The sequence below is a fragment of the Paroedura picta genome, chromosome 2 (assembly GCF_049243985.1).
Source record: "Paroedura picta isolate Pp20150507F chromosome 2, Ppicta_v3.0, whole genome shotgun sequence".
Taxonomy (NCBI): Eukaryota; Metazoa; Chordata; class Lepidosauria; order Squamata; family Gekkonidae; genus Paroedura; species Paroedura picta.
Window position 1 is genome coordinate 64,569,432 of NC_135370.1, and position 23,072 is coordinate 64,592,503.

General features: G+C 41.4%; 1 protein-coding gene across 2 annotated transcripts in view; it reads right to left on the minus strand.

Annotated features, from left to right (window-relative positions):
• Positions 1–204: 204 nt before the first annotated feature.
• The window catches only part of PDIA5 (protein disulfide isomerase family A member 5), a 201,510-nt gene continuing 178,642 nt past the window's right edge, over positions 205–23,072 (minus strand). The window contains exons 15-17 of one of the 2 annotated variants that reach the window (XM_077320450.1): positions 19,983–20,053; positions 6,728–6,862; positions 205–1,821 (exon numbers count right to left, since the gene is read on the minus strand). In XM_077320450.1, the coding sequence (XP_077176565.1) occupies positions 1,741–1,821; positions 6,728–6,862; positions 19,983–20,053 (287 nt within the window). In that variant the 3' untranslated portion in view covers positions 205–1,740. Of the gene's footprint in view, positions 1,822–6,727; positions 6,863–19,982; positions 20,054–23,072 lie in introns of those variants that run through there. The other variant, XR_013228164.1, reaches the window with a different exon arrangement.

A 23,072-nucleotide genomic window follows, 5' to 3' on the forward strand; every position in this document is an offset into this window, starting at 1 on the left:
TGGAGAAACGGGCAGGATAGCAAAAGCATGGCAAGGAGGCCAAATTCCTTCCCACAGGGACGTTGGAAAGGCAGATAACAAAGACATCCGAGCTATCTAGAAAGACACCATTGGCTAATTTCAACAGCAGGATTTTCTTGCTTTCAGCACAGCTTCAGATATTCAGGCACAAAAGTAGCTGAAGAATGGCAAGAGTGAGTTAACTTGTCTTTTAAACATTTTATTATTTTTAATCAAATTGGAAAAATCACAAAAAAATATAATCAACCCCGTGAAGATACAATGTCCAAATCACCCTCACCTCACAGAATCAGCACATTGTTACGCACTTGTAAAAGCTAGTCCTAGTAATGCTGCATTTTCTTACACAGTTGACTTGGCTAAACAATTATTTTTAAAAGCACAACCTGCTTCTATAGAACTCTAAAAAAATGTATATCTTCTTTGTATTTAACACACAGGGACAAGCCTTTGGAACGTAAACAACTATTGTTGCATGATGTTTTCTTTATATCAAAAATATCAATGCCTCTGTCAAACATACAATCAAACACCGTGCTTAGCAAATATGTATTTTCCCCATATGGTCTGATCATAAATTAAAAAACAGAATCTTACACCTGCACTATCCTACCCCTATGTTTACAGGAGTGTTTGACAACATGAACGCAAACACATACACTGAGATTCATTCGGTGCTTGATATGTGCCGGCCTTAAAAAGACATTTGCTTGAAATAACCCATACATTCTATAAAGATATGTAAACAGTTCAGGTACGGCAGATTAAAAAAAAAAGAAAGACACCACTACAGTCAATTAAGATCTGAAATGGCCAATGCTTCTTCATTAACTATCTCCCTAGTATCCCTGAGCACCTTAAATGTTCCCAAATCGCCTTTAGAAATTAAAAAAAAGGTGCAACTTTTTTGCAAAACTGTAAAGGAGATGTCCTTGGTGTTCATGTTCCCAGTGTGATCTTGACAAGTACTACTGGAAACACATGCCCTGTTTCTGGAGGGGGTGGGAAACAAGTTACTACTGTGCCTATTAAGCAGACTGTCCTTGCTTCTCTATCTCTGCTGACGTCTGACAGTCACACACGATCCAGCTAGGGGTGGGTGGGAGGGGCGCTGATTGACATCTGCCCAATATGTGGACTACACAGATCAAAAGTGCACTCACAAGCACATCTGGTTCCAGATACAAGCACTGTGCAATTGTACCCCATAGCTGCATCTGAAGAGACTTTAGGTAGAGTCCACCGGGGCCATAATGCTCTTTCGCAATGGCACTTTAATTTAAGTGGAACCTGCCCCTGGTGGATAGTGTCCTTTTGCATTTTACTCTGAAAGGCCCCTACTTTTTTCCTTTCCAAAACCATTTTCACATATAATACTCTTCAAAAATTCATAATGCAGAAATTACCTTGTCGACAGAAATCACTATCAAACCTACAGATTACAAAAAGATTGCATAGGAGAATCAACGGGCATAGGTGCATAAAATGGAGAGGAAATGCTCTTTTTGTTGTTTTGTTTCCCATAACAGAATATGACAACAATGATGTCATTTATTTTTCTTTAAAAATCAAATGATTTCACTTTATTTCAAAACTGTAGAAAATGGCAATGGCTGTATATTAAAAAGTCTGTTTTTAAAAGATGTGAAATCTCAGGCATTGTACCAGTGGCCATGAGACCATTCACAGTGCAGTGTAAATTATCTTTTGAGGCAGAAATTACAACTCATCTTTCCTCTTGCCTATCCTTTCATGGTCTCTTTCTCTGAGCACTCGCATGAAATTGGAAAATCCAGATTCCTATAATACAATGGGAAAAGAAAAACATTGGTTATTTATTGAGGAAGAAGACATGATTCTACACTTCGGTGAAACTTTAGACAGTACTTTAGAATAAGTGAAATGAGACTAAAAGGAGAAGGGAAAGAAGATCCTTTTACCTTGGGAGGTCTAACCAGGGGGTGGTGTGGTTTTTCTGGGTGAAGTGAAGTTGAGAGTGGGAGGTGAATAATTTAGTTCTACTTCCCCTGATCCCAAGTGGGCATGGGTGTAAGCCGGACAAAGGCTGCCAACTGCAGGCATTCCCTCACTTCCTTGCTTTGCTCAATCTCACCATCTGACTTCCCTCAGTCATCTGCTGTCACGTACCTCAGTTCCAACTCCCTTCCCAGTTTCCAATTCGGAGCCGAACTGGGGCTTTTGGGGTACTTCATCCCTTCAGTTTTGGTTCTCCCGGCATCCCAACATTCTTTGTTTCCTTTGCAGCACATTGTGTCATCCCCCTTTCTCAGTGGTGCACAGAATTACTCCCTAGATCAGGTTTTCACAACCAAGGTTTTGCAGAACCCTGGAGTTTCTTGCTGGCCTTGGAAGGGTTTCATGAATGGGTAGGAATTTATTTATTGTATTTGTTTAAATGTATTAAACATTTATCGGGTGATATGACCATACATGGTCCTGCCTTTCTCTCCCCAAATGGCCACTTTCAAGCCAAAATGGCCACTTTCAAGCCCAAAATGGCCACTTTCAAGCCCAAAATGGCTACTGATGGGCCCAGAGAGGGTGGGAAGGAGAGGGGCACCAGTTGGGCATGTACACAGCTATGCTTCCCAATAATATTTGGCATGATCACACCATCTCTGGGGTTTCCTGAAGCTTGAAGAATGTGTCAGGGGTTTCTCAATGGTAAAAAAAGGTTGAGAAAGGCTAACCTAGGTCAAGGCCTGGCCTAATCCTGTGATTCAGTTCCCTAAGACATACACACTTCCCCTTAACTATTCCGCTGGATCCAGGATGGTAGAGGTCATTCCTGCACAGTCGTTTTTGAGATGAAAGGATAATTTTAAAAAATTATTGGAGTTCCAGCATATGGTAAGACGGTTACCCCATCTCACAGACATGGTGTACAGCAATCTGAATCAGGCATGGCTGCAGCAAAAAACTGCACTCATCAGCAGCAGCCCACTGTCTCAAAATCATGAGACCATGCCTCCAAACAGTGTGAGCTGGAGCCAAAGCACTGCAGAAGTCTGCAAGCTTTCCCATTCATTTCAGAGAGTTTTAGATTAGACCTGACAACTCATCAGGTCTATTTGGACATACGATGTAGTGGGAATGGAGCCACCATTATTTTGGCTGCTGCATCTGTCAATTTTAATTCAGAATGTTACGCATCACTAGTTGTGAAATTTGAGATTCCAGTAAACATCCCTAAGAACTAGCTTTTGATTAGCGATATACCTGCACTTACAAGTGTTATCCGAAATGTATTATCCAGCTCAATGAAGCTTTGGGTGTTGTTTCTTTCTCCACTTTCACAAATATCTATTACCCAAGCAACTGCGTTCTACAACTGCCAACGAGGATTCACCTGCAATTCAATAAGCTTTCTAAAGTGCCCTGCTTGCAAGATGTGTTCAGCAGTCTCTATTTTCCTTCATGGTGATATTGACACAGTATCCTCCTTTTTTTGCCCATTCCAACTGCAGGATGACAGGCAGGTAGCTGAAGATCTAAATAACCAGCTTTGTTCACTGGAGATCTTCTTCAACCACCACCCTCACTGCCATACATCATGGCCCACTACTTTTGAAACCAAACACCCCCCCCCCCCAAATGATATAGGGAGGGGACACAAAGTACCCTTAGGCACGGGCTAAAGTATCCGGTTGGACCCTAGCCAGGCACTATAACTCCAGTGGGCACTGGGGAAAAGGGGAAGACCTAGGGAGCCTTCTATTCAATTGCATATGGCATGCCTACCCTACTGTTTTATATACCTAGTAAAATAGTTCTGTCTTATCTGTAGTGTCATAAATACAATTCTGCCCTTTAGGGTGGGATGAGAATAAAATACAGAGTTTATGCTGCACTGAAAATGTGCTCTCAGAGTTTGTTTGCTTTTAACTGTGAATTAGGTTAACTCGAGCTGCTTTCCTAGGAGGAAGGGATAGGATGAAGGGCAAGCTCAGTTATGACAAATGGACAAACTTTAAACACTTGAGGCTTCCTTATACTTAGACCACTGCTCCATCAAGGGCTGTACTGCTTACTTTAACTGGCAGCAACTCCCCAAGGTCACAGGCAAAAGAGTGTCTCTCAACCAATTAAAAGTGGAGATGTCAGGGATTGAACCTGAATTTTCAGCATGAAGCACAGATGCTCAACCACTGAGCCATTGGCCCCATCCCAAACTAAGGCAAGAATTAAACAAAACGTATAGTGACTGTCAGGCTCTGAGCATATCCATTTCAATGGAACGGGGCAACAAATAGTTCTCTGCTAACAATTGGAAGAACACAGACTGAGAGACACGGGGTCCTAATTCAGATATCAATAAAGGAAAAGAATTCTGTTCCAAAACACGGTTTCGAATGAGCCCATGTATACTTGATTATCCTCCTTACAAACACGACCTGGTTATTTTCAAAAGCCTCTGGATCTTTAAACGCCTCGGTTTACAAGCATTTACAACATTTAGTCCAAAGAGATAAATTCAGGGGAATGTTCATGGGAGCAATCAGCAGTAAGTCTCAATGAAGACCGTCAGGATCTTACAGTCTGTCTTCTCTATTGTTTTATATGTATCGTTGGATTTTGTGTAATAGCAGAAATAATCTTCCAATCAAATAGTTCCTGAGAACAATCACAGGCTGCATTAAGTCATCCAATAAGGCATCATTCTCTCCAGGAACCTAAATAAAGGTCACCCTCGAGTTGTGGGGGGGATGCGCATTTTCAGCTAGGCATATCAAATGGTGAATTTATGTCCCACAAAATATCTCTATATAGTCTGAATTTTACAGATCAGAACAGGAAGGAGATTTCAAGAGTGCAAGCAAAGAAAGCAGAACCGGACAAAAAATAAGCTCTTTGGTTCCAGAGTCTCAAATTTGGAAGCACTACAAGCAATTCATTTACTTCTTCTGGCTCCTCATCTCCAGAGGGTCACAGCATGAAACCAACAATCTGTCATCACTTGGCTGAATTGAACAAATTTCAAATAGGCACAGAGAAACTGGAGGTCTAGATTCTAATGAATATGCAGAGAGATCACTGGAACAGCTTTTATGCTTTCTGAGCTAAGACAAGGCATAGAACTGGCAGGTATTCAATGTTCTCATTTTCATCAGTACTATGTTTATTCTGATATTTTAAACGGCTCCCTCATCTACAGACTTTTTGGCAAAATGGAAACAAGCATGTGTGTGAAGTGACAGCCACTGGGACTGTCCAATGGAAGCACAATTCCTGCGTATCCTCCCTTGTATTTTATTAAAAGTAGTTATATCCTTTTTCTACCTGATGTATATCTCCAAAGTGATTGACAATAGGATCAAAAGCATATAATGAAACACAATGAAAAATAGCAATGCAGTGTAACATACTTTGCTGGCTTTCTCACAGACATTTGCCTTTCTCCAAAAAACCTCCAGGTTGTCTACATGGTTTTCTTGTCCCCATTTTATCTTCTAACAACCACTGTGAGGCAGGTTAAGTTGAGAGCAAGTAACTGACCAAAGTTTCCTGAGTAAATTTAATGTTTGAAGATTAAGAATAGTGGTACCCTGCCCCTGCACTTACCTGAAGGGACTGCAGCCCCACAAGAGATGAGCTGCACCAGCAGGCCTTGAAGTTGGGGAAGTTGTCTGCCAAGTTGCAGAGGAGCATGGCCTTGACTAAGTCAACTTGGGAGTCATCAGGCTGCTCTCAGGAGCAGAAGCCAACCCAGCCAAGTTTCTACCACAGGGGACTTAAGTGCTGAGCCCCAAGGGAGCAGAGGCAGCAATATCTTTCTTAATGTGGGCAGGGCAGCCAGAGGTTCAGGGGGAAGGGCTAGTGAGCTCACTAATCTACGGCAAGTATCTATTGGTCCAAGGGCCTGTCATACCCACACAGCCCACTTAGAACTGGGTGGGGAGAGGGGACTGGCTGAGCCCAGGATTGGCTCTCCCTTTGGGAAGCATTTAGAAGACGTGCCCAGAAGCAGCCGGGGAAGAAGAGTCAGACTCATTCCCCAGCAGGTGGAAATAGCTAATTGGCAGAGCAGTGTGGGGAAAATTAGAGGAATGGCAACTCCTTCCCTCTTGCCCAACCAGTGTCTCACCTGGAGGATAAGACATTTCTGGACTTAGGCCCAACTCCAGTGGCTCCTGACAAGCAGGTAGCCAGTCAACTCTAATCATATAAAGGTCTGCATCCAAACTAAGTTTTCCATCGGTGGAATGGAACTTTTCTGCCTTCTCTCTCCTACTGCATCAGGACATTTCCATGAAATGCAACTCCTGGAGGATAGGAGATCTGAGGAACAACATGGGGGTGGGGCTGAAGTGGGAAGGGGAAAATGGTGAATGTTTCCATTCATGGAAAATTTGGTCTGGATCTAACCTAAAAGTATTTTACTTAACACAACTTAACACAGAGAACTGCATAATGTGGATGGCCTAATGAAGCCAGGGACAGCACTCCAAAGTCTGGGTGCCCACACAAAAAGGCTTTATCTTCTGTGGTGAAGAAACCTACATCCAAAGATGGCAGCATATGCGTCAGGGCTTCAGCAGGTGCTAAACCTATGGTCACATTTGGTATGAGAGTAGATGTTCTCAAGATTACTGATGCTGCTTTTTGTCTGTCTGCCACTGAATTATCTTAAGAGAATGACTCTATTCATATCAAAAGCTGTTTTAAAACCCCACCATGTGCTTACCGCTCTATCTCCATTATATTTTTCTATAAATCTCCCATAGTTGTAGTAGTTAAAGGTTGGGTAACCATCCACACCTTCCTGCTTACATAGCTCATGGTTCTGTTCTTTGGCACAGTCCACTGCAGCATAGGCAATCTGCAACACAGGAAAGAAAAGCAGATCAGCCATTACCGAGTCTGGCCCATGACATATACTAAAGAGAATTCATGGCTTAAAACTGAAAGGTTGAAATATTCTTTAAGCCCAAGTCACAAAAAATATCTTGGACAGTCAAGCATCTGCCACCATTAAGTTGTTAAATTTTAGCCCTGGACAGGCTGAGTAAATATGTCAGCTTCTAGGGAACAAGCACCACAGGGGGTACCTAAATCCTGCTGTGCATAAAATGAAAGCCCCTGCAGTTGTATGCAGGAAGAAGGGCATAGTTTCCTTCAGGCAGCAAGCTTTCATGTCTGATAGGCCTGACAGTCAGGAGAGGGACCCCTAATACCAGGGGTTGGTTTTGCGGAGTACATGGGTGTCTGCCCATGAAAGGGAAAGTTAGAAATCATTGTACAGGAGTGGCAAACCCTCATATGCTGGCTTGGATCTAAAGTGACCAATGACCAGTTGTCCATGTGCATTAACAGAGTACTTATATGATACCAGTAAATTTACAGTTACATTGGACAGAGGCTAAAGATAGCTAGCTTTAAATAATTTAACAATGCATTATGCTCAACCTAAGAATTATTTTCTGTATGCTTTGTCTCACATTTACAGAAAACCACTGGCTAAGACATGCTAAAGATGTACATGAAGACACGCAAAAGGAGTCATCGGCATTGAGGTTGATTACACAATGAAAGAAGCCATATGCTACCCCTCCAACCATCTAGGTTTCTCAGCTCTGGGTTGGAAAATGCCTGGAGACTTTGGGGATGGAGCCAGGAGTGGGCAGGATTTGGGCATGGAGGGACCTCAGTGAAGTATAAGGCTATGGAGTCTACCCTCCAAAGCTGCCATTTTCTCCAGGGGAACTGATCTCTTTAGTCTAGAGATGACCGATAATTCCAGGGGATCCCCAGGTTCCACCTAAGGACTGGCATCCTTACAATCATCACAGAAATAGCCTTCTGTGTGGTCTATCACATGTGCCATAGAAAGATATCCCTGCTTTCCTATTTTGCCTACAGGCTTCACAGAGAAGAAATGAAAGCTTGATTTTTTAAAAAGTGTGCCCCACCACAATACCCATTCCAAGCTACATACCAAGAACTGAAGGTGGGTAGGAGACAGAAAGAGTACACTGATACTTATTGCAGCATGAACTTGTACTTGCAATTGCCTGTTTCATTAGAAATTCACCAATAACAAAAGGAGAATATTTTTACACCATAATCTCATATAGAAGAGATACAAATTAGGGTTGGGCGCTTCGGCGTTCGAAGCGCCTGTTTGTGCCTGAAGCAGCCAGCACCGCGTCGTGGGGGGGAGGGGAGGCGCAGGCGATGATGCGCCGGTCAGTGTGTCGACACCCATACCTCACCTCCCCCCCTCCGATGTGGCACTGGTTGCTTTAGGCGCGAGTGGCCGCTTTGGATGCTGAAGCGCCCAACCATAATACAAATACCTTAGAAATTAGTATAAAAGAACTGGGAAAGTAGTTTCAATTCCCTGGTGACTAGCAAAGAATTAGGAGCAGAAAGAGAACCGTCATCGTCTTTATTGACTTTAAATCCACTTTTGACTGTGTGAACTGGCCTTCTCTATGAAAGGTACTAGAAATTGAAAATGTGTCCCCCAAAATAATCACACTCCTTCAAACAGCATATGATGGCTCAACAAGCCAAGAGCGAATTCAAAATGAGCTATCAGAGGAGTTCACCATCCAGACTGGAGTTCGCCAAGGAGATGTGGCCTCTCCACTAATTTTTAACATCATAGTTGATGCCATTATGAGGGAAGCATTCAAGAATAGACATGGAGTTCAATATAGCCAAAACAACTTCCTGACAGATCTAATGTTTGCAGATGATATAGTGCCATATTTGCTGATACAGATGCAGAGGTTACTAACATCCTCTGTGACACTGCCTGCATCGCTCAATCTTATGGCAAAAATAAATGTGGACTAAACCACTGAAGAATCACTGACAAATGTATACTTCAATGGAGCCCAAATTGAGCAAATCAAGTTGAGCAAGTAAAAAAATTTAAATGCTTAGGCTCATTAGTACAAGAAAAGAAAGTGTCATCTACCATTGAAGCCCACAATAAGATTGGCCAAGCAACATCAGCATTTGCCACACTCAAATGCTGCCTCTGAAAGAAGACAAACTTCTCTCTCAAGACCAATGTTAGTCTCTTCTGGACACTAATCCTGCCAATCCTCCTATATGGACCACAAACATGGACTTTACTAAAACGTGACATAAACAAACCCAAGACCTTCTAAATGCGATTGTGGCAGATTCTGGGTGTCTCCCTATGTGATCATAATTGAAATGAGACAATTCAGACAAAATGTGACAACCAGCTGCAAATTAAAGAACAAATCCAAAACACAGACTGCAATGGTTTGGCCATGTCTGCAGAATGAACACCAGCAGACTGCCTCATAAACTCCTCTGGCGAGAATGACCAACTGAATGGAAGATCCAACAACTGGTGCCAAAGAAAACATGGCTTAAACAGATCGAGGGAGACCTTAGAAACCAGCTATTGTCTATCCATATGGCCAAAACTACTGCCACCAATTGCCAAGAGTGGAAACATATTATAAACAAGGCAAAAAATCCAGCAGTACCCACAGCAGCATATTGTCTGAGAGGACAACCTGCTCCACCAATTGCCAGCTAAAGGATAAAAAGAAGAAGAAGAAACATACTTGCTGGTCCTATCATCCAGGTTTGTTTTACAGGTTACTGAGATTATATAAAAACCTTTTGAATACTTGAAATGTAATATATAAATAACAAACATGTTTCTATGTTTCCTTAGCAGACTTCATTGCGTCCATGAGGCCATGACTCTGGAAAAGTCTGACAGACATTAGGTCCTATGAATTATCAAAAAAAAAGTTTACCTTTCGCACAGCAACACAATACAACTTGTTGAGACTATTCTGTCAATTCGACATTTACCTCTCTGTATTGCCAGGCTCATTCATAAAGAAAAGTCATTTGCACAGTTTTAGGTCTGTTTAAATACAGAGATGGGTGCTATCTGCTTTAATTTTACTGTGACTGCTGGCTAGAATCTATTGAATGGAAATTTAATGGCATTTAAAATTTAAGATTCCATTACATGGCTTCTTTTTAAACAACCTGCTCATAATATGCTTCTCTTGCCTTCTGGGCTACCATTGAGCTGCACTCCTATCATTATATGCCATTTAATATTCAATTATGACCTCTAGCTTCCTGATGACACACAGTAAAAACTATACACTCCCTCCCATAGCAACATTCTTGACAGTTATTAACAGAACAGGATAGTTTTTTTCCTTCCAATTCCGTTCATTCACTTTGTTCTCCATCTAATTATTGAACTGTTACTGCCTTCCATGCACTGTTCTAAGGAACACATTCCTCTTTCACTTTGCAACCTTCTATGGTGGAGCAGCAACAAAGCACAGTTTACCCCTTCAATGAAATGTCCTGTTCAGGTTATGCAAAAATCACCTGTATTGGGGGATGCTATTTTGTTGCTCTCCCCAGTTTAGCTGAAGTGAAAAACAGCTCAGCTCTCTAAGATGTTAGGCACCCGACTCACTCACACATAAGAATGATTTAGAATTCCAGATATAGCTATTTTCATTTGAAATTTGGCTTTCTAATGGCTTAGGCAGGAGTCCCCAAGCAGCTGTAACTACTGGGCAGCAGGCCATAAGGCAATACTAGCGAAAGTGCTCCAACTTCTAAATGTCATTGGAGGTTTTCACTTAAAACCAAGGTTAGTTCATGGTACATCCAAGTCTTAAGTGGAGCTGCTTCCATGAGAAAGGTAAGCTGTTATCACTCAGGCTAAGTTTATTTAAGCAAGCACCCAAGGGCTCAAAAGTAACCTGCAATTACTATGATTCTTAAATAGTATCTTCTCTCAACGAACCGCCTCGGGGAACGCAGCTGCTTATGTTATTATCAGTGTGGCTTTAGAATGCAGGGCAAGATACACAGCTGTACAACAGGCCCCTGCTGGGTTTCTTGTTTTGAAAAAGTAGTGGTCCAAGTCTTTTTAAAAAAATAAGGATGAATATATTCCATAAGCTGTGCTTTGTTATTCTGTGATTCCATTACAATTTGGGTTCCACTCTGGTTACTTTACAGAAAGAATGGAAAATTTGGGGAAGCTGGTAACAGGTAATATTTTATTCTTTTAATATTTTGGAAAGTTCAATAGATGGTTTTTCCAAAAGAAAAAAAATGCTTCTCTTCATAAGTACAACTGAACAGTACTACAACATAAAACAAAAACCATCTACATTAATTCCTTGTGGTGAAAAATGTATCCTGCCCTTTTTTTAAAGTACATATAGGGCTTTAATGACTTTTTAGATGCAGCAACATAAAAACAAATAAAAAGAACCTCTTAAAACTATACTTGGAGAGAGCTGCCACCATCTTAACCGGAAGTCCAACATTGTAACCACTATACCAGACTGGCTTCATAAAAAGGGTTAGTATATATGTGCATTCTTGAAATACAAATCTGGAAGAACTAACACAGTGACTTTCAATCAAGTCAATACTTGTGGTAATGCAGAACACCAGCCCAGAGAGAAATTTGGCAGAGGAGGATTTCTAAGACAACTCTGCTGTTTGAACCTTGGGGGAAGGCCAACATCTTTATTTAATTTTTAATGCTCAGGGTTACTGTAATTGAAACCATAAAGTTAGGTCTCATTTCAGCAAAAACAGATCTACATCATCCAGTCCCTAACTCTCTGTGTTTCAGTTGCACTGGTCAGCCTACAATCTCAAAGTCCAGTTAGAGTTGCTGAAAGAAAATTTATTTAAACATTCATACCCTATGCTGGATGGCACAGGCTATCACAATCTTGTCTCCCCTTGGAAGCTAAAAGGCGTCAATATATGGATAACATTCCACCAAGGAAGTCCAGGATTGCTATGCAGAGTAAGGCAATGGCAACTCACCTTTGTTTGACTCTTGCCTTGACAACCCAAAAGGGTTGCCTTAAATTGATGGTGACTTACTTTCCACCCCCCACTATCCATCCCACTGTGCATGGAGGCTCATGACACCATTTAAAAACCCTGGTAAACAATACTCCATCTTCTGTCATTTCACACAGCACATTAGGAGGGATCTGGAACACCACTTAACCACACAGAAACTGCGTTGCAATTTTCATTGTGGAGACCCAGCCCTTTAGCTTCCAGCAACCCAGTCCCCCTATTCTCCAATTGCATGGAGGAGGCAGGGATGTAGCCAGAATCACCTCGATATAGCCTTTAAGTACCACTAACAATGCTTTTATTTCTCATACGAGACGCAAGGCTAGAGCACACAAGGAAAAAATGTGAGAACTCATAAAAGGAGGGGAGGGTGGTATATAAATATAAATAAAATAAATAAATAAATAAATAAATATATCAAGAACCCCACTGTATTCAGAGTCACTCTACGGTTTCCTCAAATTAGCTCTTTGCTGGATGTTAGTCAGGTGTACTGTGCACTTTCTTACCTAGGAGACATATCGGGGGCTATTGTTTATTTAGTTCAGTTTCTAGCTTGCTCCTTCACAAAAAGCTGGAGTTGAGTCATAGAAATACATTCTATGCTGTTTGGGGGAAGGATGCATGGGTAGGCAGAAGGGAAGGAGAAAGGCTGGTGAGTGGGGAGGGAACACAGCAGCAAGCAGCCAAGAGAAGAAGAGGTCCCATACATTCTTTGTTCAGGGCCCACCTAAACCTGGAACTGGCCATAGATAAAATGGTATGAAGGAGATAGAATAGCTTAAGCAGTGTAGATATGAATCAAGCATTTAGAATACACTATGAATTCAGCATAAAGAATTCTTTGTACATTTGATTGATTCTGTCCTAATTCCTACAAGCACAACATATGTTAAAGTGATGTTTGAGGATCTTTGCTCATCACATTCAAATAGCTTTTAAAAATATTATTCTATTTGTCAACTTTATGCATGAACAGCTTATCAAAAAGGTTGTTTTAAGGTTTATAAGCACATGGTTTTATACACATTTCATGAGTTTTTATTATGATCTCAACGTTTGCCTGAAAAAGAACGGAGACTTGAAATGTTTTGGGGGTCCTAAAAATGGAATCACTTGAGATTGGTATATGGTTTAAACTTTTGCAGTGTCTTACACTGCCTAAGCTTTCTGCTCTCTAAGTCTCCTTTCACATAAGAATTTTTCTTTATAGTAATAACATTGGGGAGTCTCCATTGTAAAGGGAATTTCTAGATGAGGTCATGTCAAATGCAGGCCTGTTTTCTCTGGCTCCAGTTTGTTCTCCCTTTACTCTAAAGAAAATCTAAACCTCTCCAAAGAAAAGGAGACCCTGTGCATTGGAGCTGGAGGGGAAACATCCATTTGGCTGGGAAAAAGAAGAGTTGGTTGTACACCCAATTTTTCTCTATCTCAAGCTGTCTCAGTGGCGTACAATCACCTTATCTTCCTCTCCCACAACAGATACCTTGTGAGGTAGGTGAGGCTGAGGGTGTTCTGAGTGAACTGTGACTGTCCCAAGATTACCCAGCTGACTTCATGTGGAAGAGTGAGGAGTCAAACCGGTTCTACAGATTAGAGTCCAGTGCTCTTAACCACTACTCCATGCTGGGAAATGCACTTTAAAAGACCTTAAGGGAGGGGTTGCAGGCTGGGGGGGGGACCCCACATAATGCACATGCATAACAACGAGTAGTGGGGATTGGTGGCAGCAGTAGAGCAAGTGGCGTAGGAACAGGATAGGTGGGGACTGTTCCTTGCTGCTGCTACTGTAGCAGTGGTATACTTTTGACTGAGAACAGTTTTGTTACAGTTTAAACTCAGCAGCTTATGAACGTCAAACTAATAAATCTATCCCAGTATCTTTCTTGAATGAGCATATTTAAGATTTTTTTTCATAAGAATTAAATATGATATGTAACACAAAGGGTACAATGATGAGTACAAAGCTTTAGATTTTTTTGGAAATAGTACGAACTGTTGAAGGCCAGATCTTAGAAGGGGCACTGTCAAATGTACCAAACACCATATTATTCCTATAGAAATTAAAACAAGGGATATTTTAGTGCCTACTGACTAACTCTGAGATTTTCCCCTTCATTCATCTGGATGTTGTTAGTCTGACTCCAAATGCACTGCCAGCCGTCTGATGATCAGCAGGCACTGATTGACAAGAACAAGCCACAACAAAAATCAGCAGATTAAAATTACTTGAGTGGCACAAATTGACGGTTTAGACAAGTCAGTGGCTTCTGCATCTGTTGCTTCCTGCCTCACCACCTGCCATGGGAATACATGTAGAATATGTTAACATCAACTATATCCTAGAAAGCTATTGGACAGAGGAAAATGGGCTACAAATAAACACACATTTGTGTGTCTTCAAGGCATACAAATGGCAGCACTACTTCCGCTCCAGTAGGTTTCCCATTGGTTGCAATTCCTGTGGTATGAGGAGAGGAGATTTCCCTCAAAGTTTATGTAACCATAATCAAGCATAAATAATCTAGATAATGGTAAACAAACCCAGCAAAATAATATTATAAAAAACAGGTCATGATTTTTAAGGTGGAGCCTAAGAATTGTAATACAGAAAGTCGAAGAATGTCAAGAACAACAAGGGGAACCTTAGTTGTGGCAATTTTCAAAGTCTAATCACTAGCAGTGGCCATAAGGTCGCTGACCTGTTCATGCTTAAGCTCACTTTCATTATCAGCTTCAATTCATTTGTTTTGGCCTACACAATGTGTGAAAGTATGTGGAAATAAATTTGCTATAACCTGCATTCTAACTGTTCCAATCTTAAACCCCGCCCCGCAGCGCGGTGCGCCGCGGAATAAATAAAAGAGTAAGGGTTCTGTGGGAGGAGTTAGGGCGGGATCCGTCTGGGATAAAAACTCGGAGAGGGCCAATCAGGAGCCGCGAAGCGGCTCCTGATTGGCCCTCTCCAAGTGCCACTCAGGGGCCAAGTGGCCAATTGGGAGGCGCGCCTCCCTATTGGCCACTTGGCCCGCCCCGGACTCCTCACACACGCCACTGGCAGCACGCACCTCAGGTAAGTGCGAACCGTGAAGTAGCGCCCGGGGCCGGCAGAGGCCTTGCCCACCCACCGCAGCTGGCTTTCGGGAGGGGGGGCAGCGGCAGCCGGCCTCCTGTCGCCCCGGGAGCGGCTTTGCCGCTCCCGGGGCGAGAGGAGGCCGTTTTGGCCTTTCAGGAGGGGGGGAGGGGCCCGCAGGGTTCTCTCTGACTTCTCTCGGCCCCGGGAATAGCCTCACCGCCCTGAGGCTGCTCCTGCCGCCGAGAGAAGACAGGCTCCTAGCGCCCATTTTATTCAGGCATAAAATGGGCTTAATTTCTAGTATTAATATGATTCCCAAATGATATCTTTTACAAGATTCAGAGGTTAGGCTTAAAATGAACTGCCTCCAGCCCAGCAGCAAAATAAATAATCAAACTTAGCATAAAATAACAATTTACTGTAGAGGAAACCCAAGCTTCCAAAAATAAGCCAATTTTCTATCTTTGGAATACAAATATGCACAGGTTCTGCCATCACAGAGCTAGAAAAGACATAGAAAAGTGCAACTATGGGATGCCTTTCTCTAAGAAGAAAGACACTCTGTTAATTTGCTTTCCTGCTATGCTGTTTTACTTTTTCAGCTATTGGGATTTTATCTTGTTGACTGCTTTATTGATGTGTTTTAAATTGTTAGTTGTCTCGAGCAAATTATATTTGAGAAAGCAGGATATAATTTTAAGCAACCATTTATTAGATTCAGGGCTGATCAATTCCTTCACACATGTTTTTCAGTTTTGAGAATACAGGTTCAGAAGCAGTGATGGTGGCCCCTTGCATGTGCCTCCTATTAGGCACTCTCATATTGGTATGGACGCTGAAGCTTTCATGACGGTTGAAAGCCAGGCTCAAAAGTTGATACTACACTGCAGTTAACAACCAACAATACAAGCAGTGCACTTTCCAAGCATCACCTGCTTAGCTTACATGAGCCGACACTTTTAGATGTTTTCTGACTGATGTGGGAGCAACAAAAGGTAGGTTTATTAAGAAACCATATGAAGAAGATAGCCGTATCAACAGTTATTAATCATGCTAGCGAAATAGAATCTCTAGTTTCTCGAGCACTTGCCCTCTCTCCGTCTCTGAGCACCCAAATGCTGAGAACAAACATAATTCGACATTTGCCCTCCTGGCATAGCTGTTTGAATACATGAGGTAATTAGCTGGTCACTACTGGACACAGAATCCTTGAACCGATGAAGATTTGAACTGATCCAGCAGGACAATTCTTATAAGGTAGCTTTACTTGGGTCATTGATTAAATCTCTACCACAGCATCACTGTAAAATGAGTTCCAGTTTGGTTAGCTTGCATGAGATGAATTCTAGGGATCTGAGATACCGCCTGAAAATAAAGTTAGCAGTTTTGGGATTTCTTTCTATACGTGAAATCAGGATGCACATACAGCTGTGAGTGTGAAGGAAGAAGGGAATTAGAAATGCTGTTAGCCCACCTGAGTACCGAGGTCTGAATCCCCTCCAGTTAATACATATTGTAAAGTTATAGAATTACAACACATGTTAAGAGGGGGACTTGGTCATGGCAGCCTAGAGTCTAAAGAGGAAAGATGCAATTTTATAGAGGCACAATGTGCTATGGAAAGGGCCTTCCTGTTGAGGAGCACAAAGAGTATTATCACATGCACTTTACCAACCGTAGCACAGAAGACCACAGTGAGGCAAGTGCAGCAAGACAGCGCGTGAGACACCACCTGTCCAATACCTGGGTTTTGCTCTCTGCATATTTTCTTCCTGGTTTAGTTACTGAAATACATCTTTGCTATTATTTATTCAAAACCAACTGTGCATATAGCAAAAACATAAAACAAATCCTCTCATTTGCTGTGTTTTAAAATAAAAATCCCACTGCCTTAAATACGTCCTTTCCCAGCTCTTTCTTCAGAAGCTGCTTTTCTGGGTTTGGCACAAGGCTGCAATAATAGAAGCCTCCTGCAGGAGTAGTTGGCTGGGCTCCTCTTAAAATATGTACTGTCACATATCAGCATATTGATTCAAGGTAATAAATCTCGGCAGGAGCAAATATTGACTTCTGTTATGAAAATGGAAGTGAATAACTAGCTGAACATTGATTTTGGAGAGGAATGAAAAAGGGCAGGTTTTTAATTCTTTTTTCTCTTAAGTGTTCTTTCATAAAGGACAACATTTCAGTCAGGAAAAGAACAGTTTAGAAAGTGTCAAGTAAAGATGACAAATCTCTGGTTATACACAAAGGGATGTTGTTGCCAAGTGACAAGGGTTTGGGATTCTGTGTGTGCGTGTATTAAGCAAATTTGTATTTACAGTTCTTTTGTTTCCTGCCAATGACTGTCTTGATGTTTTGTTAACTGTCACAAAGAATAAATACAGTGCTTCAAACAAAGACAAACTATCAGGCCTCAATAAGCCTTTGGCCTTGCCAAGCCTGGGACAAGGGGATTTCTAGGAGACCAGTCCTTGTCTACCCTATATGCTGGAAATGAGATCTACTGAACACATTATATGGTAACAAAACCATACACTCAAGTGTATTCCTATCAATGGGTCCTGGCCAGCTGCAGCTCTGTGAAGTATTAGTAAATGTATATCTCATGAATTTGCCAACCCATCACAACTACAGACTGCAATCTTATGTGCGTACAAAAAAACATTTCATTGGCACAGCTTAAAGGGAGACAGAGGACGGACCAACAGGTGGTAAATTCAACTAATTTCATCAGTTGAGGATACTTCTCTGAACATGTGAAATGTCTCCAAGCAATATCACGAGCCCTCCCTTGTGTCGGATGAGTGAGGGCTGTTTTAGTCATGGAAGTTACCACTTGGCGTTTCAGTCTCCAAATGATGGACATGGATCCTTGACCGCTCAGGCTAGCACTGTTGGATTACTGCGGCTCTGACAAGTCCTGTCTATTCCCCACATAGCCACAGTCCTTGTGAACAGTAAAACCCTGCCTGCAGTACTGCAGGCCAAAGGACATGTTCACAGACTTTAGTATTCCAAGACACTTAAGTCAGGTGAAGAGACCAGTGATACGTCTTCCCAGCTCTTCGTTGTCATGGGTAAAATATACAGCCTTGCCTCACAGTGCCAATATCCTAAATTCATAGCAGTACTTCAGACTTCTTTTTTAAAAATAATCAATTCTGAGATATTGTGTCATCATTTACACAAACTAATCAAAGTGCGAGTGACACGAAACTATCCGCTGACTTCACAATAGATCACAAATATTAATGCTTTATTTTAGTACTTATGGAATTTTACAAAAAAATGACCTGAGAAGTTAGCACTTTTCAGAATTGCACTTTGCTGGATTTGAGGAACGATAATGATACCTTATCTCTACACTCATGTAAACTTTGCAGAGAAATTGTTCCGGGAGGGGGAAAAGGGCATTGGGGAAGGAGGCCTTCACTTGCATTCTTGCGCTGCACCACAGCTTGTGTGAAATACCCATTAAGGACTTCAGCAGACCACAGGAAACACTTCAGTGAAATTGGATGGTGCATGATTGAAGGAAGAATCCAAAATTATCACTCTCCAACACCTTGAAAAGTCAGGAGTGAAAAAAACCCAAAGCTGTTTTCCTTGTGTGCTTGGCCTTGAGGACACCTCCCCCACTCAACTCAATATTCTCAATTTGAACTTTGGTTCCACATCATTAAATTTTATACCACTCCACTTTTTGCTATAACTACTCTAAGCTAGAAGAAGGGTTCTCTCCATCCATCACTGTCTCTGTGGCTAAAGGTCTTCTCTCAATATCTGGCAGTTTCCAAACAATCAAACATGTTATCCAGTAAGACCATTCTGCATACTGAATTGTGCCCATTTGTTTATGACCGTTATTTGATGCCATCCACAAAGAAGACGGCTGATCAAGATTCACATGACTGGACTTATCCGTGAAATGGATGTCTCTCTCTTCCTCTCTCTCTAACAAATACATACGTATATACAAGCATTTTTGTGTGAGAGTCAATGGCTTTGTTGTGAGGCATAAAGCTGCAGAGAGAACAGCAGGGCTGCTCAGTCATATGGTATGGTAAAGATGGAGATGCCTGGGTGAAATAAATCCAGGATCTTATAAAGAGATGCCTTGATGGGGTAGTCCAGGTTAGCCCAATTTTATCACATCTCTGAAGCTCAGCACAGTTGGCTCTGGGTAGTATCTGGATAGGAGACCACCAAGGAAGTCCAGGTTGCGACACAAAGACAGACAATGGAAAAGCACCTCAATGACCATGTCTGCACTGGAGGTTTCATGCTGGGCTGCAGGCTGGAGTTTTAGTTATGGCAAGTTGCCTCACCTCTTCCTGCACCCACATGAGGGAGCATTTGGCCCGGTGCACCTCATCTACTCCCAATTTGTGCTCCTGCATAGGAGCTGCGGCAGTGAAGTTCCCAGTGCATAAACGGTCAATGTCTCTTGCCTTGAAATCCCTACAAGGTTGCCATAAGTTGGCTATGCACTGGCAACACTTTTTCCTTCTGTTTTCATCACGGCAGTTTTTGCAGCTTAAAAGACCAGCTACTTTTATAACTGGACAACGGTTTGCCTCTTCAGCAGTAAGGTTGTCTGCAGCAATATCAGTATACCAAAGCCCAATTGCACTTAGGGTTTCCTTCCCCATCACATTTCCCTTTACAAATTCTAACCATTTTAGTCTGAAATGAACCTTTGGGTCTCTGCCTGAGACTGAAAAAGTTGCATTACAAGAATAATGTTAACCAAACCATATTTATCAAGAGAACAAATTAAGAGGGGGAAAATTTTAAAAACAGAAAAATGGGAAACTCACTGCCTTGACTTTTGAGAGCAAATATACCAGCAGTGATTAATTGGTTCAGATATTTTTTGTTTTGTTTTGATACAAACCCAACGTTTTTGCACTAAACAAACTGGATCAAACTGATAGCAGAAAACAGTGGCTGGGAAGTGCTATACAACATTTAAAAATGAATCAAGTAGGGTTACCTTTCTATCTTCTTTAAAGAGTTCTGCAGCAGTGGTGAAATGTGGAATGGAGTTTTTACAGTGTGGGCACCCTGTGGGTTAAGAGAGGAAAATTTACAAAATAGATTTACAAATACACATCAGGCACCTAGGGTCTGATTCAGACATTTTTTTCTAGTGCATGCTGGAGAACATGTTTGGGAAGCACACACACGGGAAATATGAATTATATTGCACGTGGGTTTAGTGTTTCTGTATACACCTGTATATGTAATTCATCATCCTGTCTACAAGGGATGGAAGAAGCATGAATATTAGGGCATCTCTGCCATCTGGGCACATGTCTTTGTTTCTTGCATTCTACTACATAAAGAATTCTAGCACCATACTAAATGCCTGTACTAGTGCCAAAATACAAGCGAAGAAATGGGTACATTCATGTGTCAAGCTAATTCTCTCAGAATTCTTTAATTAACTAACACCACTTAGCAGTACCTACCTGTTAATTGGTCATATGTTGGACAAGAAGTAGTATGGAATAAAGCTGGAGCTTTAGGAGAAATACTACCCTTTTCCTGTGCAATTTAGTTCCCCTCACATTGATGGCCACTGCACAGTATTGGGAGCCATTGTCCCAGTTACCCTAATATGATGCAGTATCAAAGCTCTCACTGAAGATCTTCAGTTTCTATTCCAGATATCTCAAATTTGGATGGCTGTAAACTGGACCTCCTACTACAAAACTAAAGCGTACACACCATGCCACATCACACAACGTGCACTTTATTAAATCAGTAAGACACGGAAACTCAGCTCCAACAACCAAACAGCTTTATGGAACCAGAAACCCTGAACAACAACAATCAGAACTGTGCCTATATACTCTTTTATGGGTCCCATCAAGGCACACAACTGGCCCTTAATGGAGGCCTGTGATTGGTCCTTAAGTCTCTGCACTGACTTGCTGTGCCCCAGGAACTGGCACATTCCCAACAACAGTTTTGGATCTCAGGCTCAGTTTTCATGCTTTTAGTCTCTGAATGTTCATAGACACAACACCATTCTCTATTGCATATTACAAATGCCAAGATTTGGAAAAATAAAAGAACCACAGTCAACAGTAATGGAGAGGAAGGGGGCAGCAGTGATACTTATAGATCTGCCTGGTCCTCAGTAATTTGAGTTCAAATGCAATCAAATTGGGATGTCTTTAGATTCTGTGTTACATCTTGACAGGCCCTCAATTTTTCATTTTATTAAACAGAGACTGTTAGACACAATTTTTTACACTTCAGCCCACAGTCTTTTCTGCTTCTAGAATTGGTCGGCGCTCCCAATGTGAAAAAATGGCTGATTATTTTTGCACATTAGATGCTCCCTTTCAATGCAGGACCTCCATACTAGCTTGCACCAATGCCTTCTCTTCTAAGGTTCTATTTTGAAGGCACCACCATATCCCTTTGCTTGAGAGGCTTTGTCCCTGTGGTATGGGCTTGTCCAAGACAATACAGCATGTAATTTTAGAATGCCCTCTCCACTTAGTATCTCACTGAAAATTTCTCTTAACTGTTCTGCAGAACAAGAATAATGCAAACAAAGGGACCGTGTGCCAGCTTCTATTAAATGACAGTAACCCTGATATTACAAACGGGGTTGCCAATTTTTTAGAGGATATTATCAGGGCTAATTCCAAGTTGTTTTCTTAAGATTGTTTACCTGTTACTTTATACTTTTTGATGTCATGATCTTTCAATGTATACTGTCTTTACATATTTTACATGCCATTAAAGGTATTGATTGATTGTTTGAGCTATCAATGCTTCACAGGCCTATATAGTTCAATTATTTCTTTAAAGGATCTATATAGATAGCTTACCTATCCTGTGTGAACATAAAGCATAATTTATTTAACTGCAAAGGATTTCCTTCTCTCCACTGTCAACTTGTTCCACATCCATGAAAGTTGGTAGTAAGTCAGTTGCATGTTTCCAAGGACCTGAAGTTCACCTGAAGTATTTTGAAATATTCAAAGAGGCTAAACACCTCCCCCTTATCATCAGACTCCTAGATTCAACTTAGCAGCAAATTCATATGCTTTCCAATGAGCTTCTCTTGGGCAACTATCATGTATGTAGTCGGCCTTAGTTATTGTTGGTCAAGCAGTTTCAATTTTAGTCATAAAATATTGGATTATCTTTTTCAAGTTCTTCTGAGATTCTTCAGCTGTGATTTGCAGAAGGAATTTCCTCCTATCCAGTTGAAAGATAGTTCCTTAAACACCTGCTAGCTGCACGGAATGGCCATTTTCAAACTGTCTTTCTATTCCATATTAATAACCAGATGCTAGCAGAATTTATTTACCTGGATAAAAACCTGCTTCCATCAGATTAGCAAAGCATGGTTGAGCTGCTTCTGAGAGAAACTGCTTCCTTTCATTTTCTACCCCTTTTTCTGAACTGCTATGGTGTACTGTTTAAAATATCCACAGCGTTTCATACAAAGCTGCTCCCCTCCCGCCCTTTTGTACCAATCTTCTGCGGACTTTTTTTAAGGTTCTAAGTTGATCACTATAATGCTGAACCAATATAGCACTGATGTGCTATAGCCCCAGTATTAAGATACCTTGGCCTGGAATCAAGGCATCTCAATGGTTCTGTTATAGCACATCAGTGCTATATTGGTTTAGCACTATAGCGTTCAACTTGGAATGTTTTTAAAGAAACCTTCAAAGAAGATCATGTGGTAAGAGAAAAAAGAAGCGCTATTTGAAATGAGTAGGATACTTCAGAAATGGCTCATTAACAGAAGGAAATTCCCTATATCACTTTATTCAAAATCTGACCAACAACAAATAACATCCAGTTTAGAATGGTGATGTGAAAATCTTCAGTTTTATGATGGCATATTCTTATCTCTGTTGTAGTTCTCCATTGCCACTGTTTCTCCTCCCAAAAGAGGCTGCACTGCTAACTAATCTAACTTCCATGCTTGATAGCCAGACCAGTACCCATTTCTTTTTACTTCACCAGTTGGCACTGTATTCCACTCCCCCACCCCATGCATATATATTTTTTCTTACACCTGACCGCCATTTATCACAGTGTGTAGGGG